Raw genomic sequence first — 7,407 nt, 5'->3', positions numbered from 1 at the left:
TTACTCTTTATATATTCCGCCAAGCCACAATCTTCCATAAAATATTGCGCATCGCGGAAGCGATTGTAGCGTCGCTCCACAGCGCAGCGGAGTTCATCGCCATAAATTTTGGCAGGGATGGCAGAGTGGTGATAGTATATCGAGCACGCCTGAAGGTGTGCGTGAGAGAGAGAAGACAAAACCTACGCGCCGAAGGCGAGAGAGCGGGGCCTCGCCGGCTGCTGCTGACTGCAGGCTGGCAAGGCCTGGCGGCCCCGTTGGCCTGGCAACCAGTTTTCGCCCTTGCCCCCGTCTCCTCGATTTCTACGGCGTGTCTTGCGCGCTGTTGTGTGTCTATTTTGATGCACGACGGCGCAGCGCCGCGGTCTAGTGCGGCAGGATCCGCAAGAGCACGACGGCAGCAGCACCCGCCACCGGGTCTGCATCACCAGTCAGCTGAGAGACCTGTCGCCGTGAAGCCGTCGCGTTTGTGGTAGTACGACGCCGCCTGCCTAAATTGCTCTGTCGCGAGGCGATCGGCGGTTCGCTGCCTCGTCGTACATCTGTGATCGTCGGGGCTGCGGTTTCGGCCGAGGTGAGCTGCTAGCCTGCTCCCAGCGTCGTGATCAATTGCGGTGCGCCGATCCGATGATGTGGTCGCGGTTGTGAAAGGAAGCGCCTTCAATGCCGATTCATTTAGTCGCGTTGATTGCTTCGAGGAGTGTGCCGTAAGAAACTGCGCCTTTTTTTTCTCTCAAACGCATTGACGCGAGATTCGACGCGTCACCAAGCGATCGAGGCGGTTTTCTTTAATTGAAAAGTGATGATCGTGTCGCATATCTTTTTCTGACGAGCTGAATCGGTAAACAGGACAGCTCTAGCTGGGATGCATGTAGTGGCGGGGTGCTTATGGTTCTGCACGCGTGAGCTGGCGTACTCTTCAATCGGTTACGTTTCTAGCAGACGCACGTACGGACGAACGAACGTCCAACCGCTTCAGCAGCGGCAAAACTCGCGGCCGCGTTTCGCTGATTGATCGCTCCCCGTACACAGATATTGACGAGCAGCTGGGATTGTGTTTGGAATTGACGGGTTTGTTCTGGGAGCGACGCCGTTTTTCTTCGCTGGCCGCGCGGTCTTAGCACATAGGCTAGTAATTACGCAGCCCGCCTCCTCACGCGTCCATCGTGTATCTAGGTAACGGAATTCTCCCACGCGATTCTATTGATTCGCGCTCTGCGGGCAGGTTTCTCCGTTTCGCAAAACCCTTTCGGTGGCCGGGGCCGAATCCCAGCTGTTGCGGCGCGAGTGCTCAGGTGTCGTTTGACCGTTCGACCCCGTATGCAGTTTCAATTTCGTTGATCACCGGGTCGCGCGCGCCGGATGCGTTGGGCTTCACCGTCGCGTACGAGAAAAAGCCGTCTGTGACGCTGCTGTAAGTCCACACGCCAAGATGCCAGGCGCGCACAAGCGAGCATTGCGCAACGCTCGGAGCTGCTGCGCTTCAAAGGAGTGTGATTGTTCCTGCAACGCCTAGGAGTGTACACGCGCAAGGCGTGTTGCGAAAGTTCTTTTTTTAAAAGAGCGATGTCGGGGGGACCCATACGTGGCAAAGTGCCCGCTGTGTAATGAGGGCCGATAACCGAGATGTTGCCTCACTTCATTGCTCGCAGGTGTTCAATTCCGAGAGCCGGATAATGATATGGGGCTCGATGACACGCTGGTATGGTATCAGAAAAAGGTAAGCGTTGGAACTGAGCGATATGTCGTTTGTTAGGAACCGTGTACGAAAATGTTAAGACTGGGTCGACCTAACCCAACTGGTTCAAACCACCTGAGACCAGGAAAAAAAAATAAGAAGAATCGCATGTGATCGACCTGAGTATTCGATTCAATTGAACCATCTGAAACTAGCAGAAAATACACCTGATGAGAATTTGACATGTTCACCATTTCATTTAGCTGGTCAGTTATCTTCAACTGGGTCGATGCCCAACTTAATCAGAATTGAAATCACCTGAAACCAGCGAGGAATGAACACCTGTACAAGCCATCCATTTGGCAATATGTGTTTCATCTAGCTGGTTGGCTGTAGGTTCAACTGCATGGTCCATGGCTAACCTGGCCTGAACTAACTGCTTGGAACCACATGAACCCACCAAAAAAGAAAGAACTGTACGAACTGGGAATTTGACAATATTGTCCAAACCCAATGAGAACGATTTTGTGTGCGATGAGGGACGCATTTGAGCAATGAAACAGGCCATTGTGCAAACAGATCACTCGTTCTTGTCGCTGAATTGCTCGGTTCTGGAAATCTGCAATTCGTCGCTCCTCACCCGGAAGTGCTATATGAGCAACTAGTGAATGGCATGAAGCCGAAACTGGATGTGCATCAGTTAAGTACAACTGATTGTCGCACGGAACGAGCGAACAGCCAAACTTTGCGAGACCTACAGACATATTTTATGCTGCTCTTTACAGCAAAACACATCCACCTCAAATAACGAAGCACACGTCGCGCCAGTTTCGGTGCATATTTGCTGCCATCATATTGGCAACACCGGGGAGACGTCGCTCAAAGTCGTTGCTCTCGTTGGGTTCGACTTAACAAGCGAACGCGACAGCCGCCTCCATCGCTTCACTTGTCGCTGTTGCACTCAACATCGCTTGCATGGGGTTTATACTTAAGTCTTTAATCTAGCTGATCAGTTGTATGTTAACTAATCCAACCTAACTTGTTCTAAACTTAACCACTTCAAACCACCTGAAACCAGCAAAAATGAAACACCTGTGTGGCCTGGGAATTTCACAATAAACCAGTTCATCTGATCAGTCTTTTTTTTTTTTACCCGGGATCCCATTGTGCATTCACGAAGCTTAGTCTAGTTTAGTGATCGTAGTTTGTAGTTAGGTACTATGTGAGCAGCATGGAGTGCTTTCAGAAGGTACTCAATCTTGTCTACTTCTAGCATATTTGGATGCCAACTTTTATTCTTCCAAGTTATACATACAGAAGGCTTCATTTATACAGAACTCGCAGAGAAATAAAAAGTCATTTCTTCGTGCAAGTTTTAAATTTAAACAAAGGTCTCGAAATTCATGAAATATTTCCTTTATTTCAATAGTACTGAGCGCATTTGTTACCCCTGGACGAGTGTTGCCTAGTAGTAGTAGTATAAGACTTCTATTCAGCCCAAAATTACAGGCCGAGCACTTTGACCAGTCAATGTTATTCTTCTTCCCCTTCAGTGGCAAGCCAGTGTTGCCTACTAGAATCTTTCTTGTTTTCTTGCCGAGTTTTGGTATTGTGTGAAGTTCCTTGCCAAATGTCTTCGGCCAACACTGAATGACGGGCAGCAAGCATCAGTTGATGGTTTAGAGTAGCAACACAGAACGAGGAAGAAGAGATTTAGCATGCAACTCGCTCTTTATTGGAAGCACGGTCAGAGGAGACAGACTGGTGCAACATCTCCAGCTGCAGTGATGTTGCGCATGTGATGTAAAGGAAACGAAATGTACACCTATGGTTTATATATGATCCCAATATGACGGAAGCTGTTTGTACAAGCTCCAAACGGAGCCATAGGTGGCTTGGGGTGAAGCCCACTTCTAGTTTTCTTCCTGGTGTTTCCCTACTATTGCTGAAAAGGTTTCTGCAAAATATTTTTTTTCTTTTCAATAATTATGCCTAGTCTTGAAGTGTATTGCACATTTAAGGAGAAAAACATTTTTTAGGGGGTATTAATGTCTCCTCCTTAAAGGGCTAATTGAGTGAAAATGGAATGTAATTGTGCTCAGCTTCAATTTTTCTTTATTTCATTTTGCACAAGAAATATGTGTGCATCAGCAAAAAGATGGCCCAGGAATTCTGCACGCTTGTCTTGTTCAAAGCATAACACTGTAGAATTTGAACTCCACTATTTTGCCTGCTAACCTAGCCTGTGCAGGATCACAGCACTAACTGGGGAGGTATTCTGTAAGAGTCCACCTAGTGGACATGTCCGTTTCGCCTGCTGCTGAAGTGCTGATTGGCTGCGGCATCTGGCGGCTGCGGACGCACATCACAGCCCAGCCAATCAGAACCTCAATGGCAGATGATGTGGACATGTCCACTAGGTGGACTCTCACAGAATACCTCCCCTGTTCTCCACAAAATAGGGTCAGTTTCATTTACCAGTCACTGGCAACTGTTAATCACTTTAATGTCACTTATAGTGGTGAACGTAAGCATTATATGCTATTTCATTGTCATTTCAAAGTGCATGTTACACAGGAGTCATTGACATCACAGCGGGACATTTGTCCAGCGGAATGGGTGTCCTCGTTTCTTCAGCATTACTTTCTTATGTGGTAGTCGGACTACAGGGGAGGTATTCTGTAAGAGTCCACTAGGTGGACTTTTGAAGAATACGTCCCCTGCTGTTTGATATGGCAGTGTAACAGCTGGTGGCCTAAGCACAGTGGACTCTCTTCAAAACGGAACCTCTAGGGACCAGGAAAATTGGGTCCATTTATCAGGAGTTCCTTTTACTGAGAGACAAAGGTGAATACAATTGCGTGAATACAAAACCAAGCAATCATGAGGATGGTGTTCTGTTTAAAGGGCCCCTCACCAGGCCCCATAGCAAATTTCGGTTATATGCTGGAAGTTGTTACATGTCCTCTAGGGAGTGTTCTGCTGCAAAAACTTTTCAAATTGGCACATTAATAGCCGAGATAGAAATATTTCAGTGCCGTGAAGACATCATTTCAGAAAGCGAGCTCCACTGCATAGTGAGACTCTCTCCACTCGCCCCATCTAGCCTTCGCAAGTGAAATTCCTCCCCTGCGTTCTGCCATGCTAGACCTCGGGGATCGTGTGAGACATACATCTCGGGTCCCGCCTTAATCTTTCTTTTCTCTTCGTTTTTTTTTTTTTTGGGTGCCGTGCACTTCCGCTGGCAGCGTTGCGCGTAAGCTGTTATCGTTTTGCGCAGTGCACGTTCTTGTGCGCTGTGCACAAGGACACATGACTAGCGGTATAATTCAGTGCTACATGAATACTGAGGCAAAACAAGCGGATCACAGAGCATGATCATGCACTGGAACACGGTAGAAAATGGCATAGTTTTGGTGACTGCACGACTGTGGGAACAAGCAGACAAAGTGAAAGTACATCTCTCTTGCTTCGGTGCGAAGTAAAACAAAAAACACGCAGACATTCCACTTATGTGTTTTATTATTTCTCTACACTTCAATTCGTCAATTCAAGCAACAGATCAAACAGATAACAGATGTCTTGAATAATTCTCGAAGTCATCTGTCGCCACGAGCGACGTCGCACTGCAGACACCAGTACATAAGCGCAGATTCACGAGTACATCACCGTCCGGCTTGGAGCTCAGTTGCCGTGAGGGAAACGGAAAATGTCGTTCGGATTGAAATTTCACGCCTTTCTGCGGCGTGTAGCGATGCAATTCTTTATAAACACGATCGTTAGCACGCATTGTATGATCTGCGCTTGTCAGCTTAAAATGGCCAGACCTGGTGAGGGGCCCTCTAAGAGGCAATTCCGTTTAAGCAATTACCGTTTATAGAGATTCCACTGTATATGGTAGCTTTGATTAGGTTTAAGTAAGTTTTGTTTAAATGTAGTTGGCTGTATTTGCAAACACAAAATATGCATTGTGAGTGCCATCAAAATAGCCTAATGTAAAGTGTCAGTGCTGCTACCTAGGTTTTTTGTATTACATTTACTGCATTAGCTGTATTAATTGGCCTCAAAGACATTGGATTTTTCCGTGCTATTCAAATTCTGCTTGATATCATGACTGAAATAAGTCTTATAATGTGTAGATTTTGGTGTAGGTTGCTGTCTGATTGTGTGATTGTGGTTCTCTCCCAGATTGGTGCATATGACAAGGATATATGGGGCAGAAATTTAGAGCAACGTATCCTAAGAGTAAGTGTACTTTACAATCGGTTGTTAAGGGTTCATTCCTATCACCAACTGAGAACCTGCATGCTTTGAGTTCACCCTTTATCATGCTTACATTAATCATTACCGTTTATGTTGTCTTGACAGGGTGTCAATGCGATACCTAAAAAGACTGCCAGGATTAAGGCAGAGCTTATCGACATCGACTTAGTTCGAGGTAGGTACTTTTTAAAATTTTCTTTCAGTATCTAGTTATAGAAGCATACTTGCAAATGACTTTGTTGCAAGCAATAAATGTCACTTGCCATGTCACTTGACCTCAATGTGTGTGGGCTCAATATTTCACATTTTTGGCCCCCTTAATTTTAGAATGACATACAGTCAAACCTAGATATATTGAAGCCATATATAACGAATTATTGTGTACATCGAACAGCTGTAAAATCCCCTTGAAAATTTTTAGATAACATGTTAACAGCAGAGCTATTTAAGCTTTAGTTCCGCCGCGGAGCGTTACCAGAAAACTCAGTCCAGCTGTGCACCGCCTCACATTGCCTAGCAACAACCTGCGAGAGCACCGAGCCACGTAACTTCCTCGCACCCAATGCTCGTAGGGCAGAGTCGTGACATCACAGGCGAGTTAAAGCTAGAAACAACCGGCGTGGCGACACACCTCTCACCTCCTCTACTCTGTACATGCATGCTGCTGCCATGGGAAGGCCCAAGGAAGTCCCAACACATGAAGAAGTGGCTTACCAGGAAGTGTGCCTTACTGCGAAGCGAGAAGCGATGCGTTGCCGCCGAGCTGATTCAAAACACTGCGCTGAAGCTGCGACGCCAAGTCGGGTATCCCGAGTTTCAGTCCAAGGAATGCGAGAGTCGGCGCCTGAACACTAGACGTGATTGTACAAGCAACACGCAACTCCCCCACGGCTATCCTCGCCTTAGATCTTAAAGGGGCGTTCAATAACGTCAAGCACACAGCAATCTTACAGAGGCTAAATGCGCTGAGCTGTGGGGCCTGGACGTACTCCTATATCAGAGATTTCCTCTCAGATAGAAAAGCCATTCTAAAGGTCGGGGACAAAGCCACAAACCCCTTCCTACTGGGCGGGCGCGGCTCCTTTTCAATATCGCCCCAATAGGCCTACCGCCGCTCCTCGATAACATCCCAGGGATCCGGCATTGCCTATATGCCGACGACATTACCATCTGGTAGTCCACAGGGTCCTTCGGAGAAATGGAGAACCGCTTGCAGGAAGCGACAGACGTGGTGAGCGACTATTCTAAGTCATGCGGGCTCAGCTGCCCCCCCCAAAAGTCGGAGCTACTCCTAGTCTCACCGCGAAAGAAGCACGCATCCGACTCGCCCACTATCAACACACAACTGGAGGGACACACCATCGTTCCGTCTCAGAGCGTAAAGATATTGGGAATGGTTTTACACTCGGATCACACTGATACAATATTATTTCACAAGCTTAAGAATACAACAGCCCAAGTTACCC

At 47.3% G+C, this 7,407-nt stretch overlaps 1 protein-coding gene across 2 annotated transcripts in view; it reads left to right on the top strand.

Annotated features, from left to right (window-relative positions):
* The first annotated feature begins 236 nt into the window (after positions 1–236).
* Positions 237–7,407, top strand: part of phtf (putative homeodomain transcription factor) — a 67,590-nt gene continuing 60,419 nt past the window's right edge. The window contains exons 1-4 of one of the 2 annotated variants that reach the window (XM_075698890.1): positions 237–574; positions 1,653–1,720; positions 5,867–5,923; positions 6,047–6,116. In XM_075698890.1, the coding sequence (XP_075555005.1) occupies positions 1,682–1,720; positions 5,867–5,923; positions 6,047–6,116 (166 nt within the window). In that variant the 5' untranslated portion in view covers positions 237–574; positions 1,653–1,681. Of the gene's footprint in view, positions 575–1,391; positions 1,415–1,652; positions 1,721–5,866; positions 5,924–6,046; positions 6,117–7,407 lie in introns of those variants that run through there. The other variant, XM_075698891.1, reaches the window with a different exon arrangement.

This window comes from Dermacentor variabilis, chromosome 7 (assembly GCF_050947875.1).
Source record: "Dermacentor variabilis isolate Ectoservices chromosome 7, ASM5094787v1, whole genome shotgun sequence".
Classification (NCBI taxonomy): Eukaryota; Metazoa; Arthropoda; class Arachnida; order Ixodida; family Ixodidae; genus Dermacentor; species Dermacentor variabilis.
The sequence above is the reverse complement of the archived record's forward strand: the minus strand, read 5'-3'. Positions and strand labels throughout refer to the sequence as shown.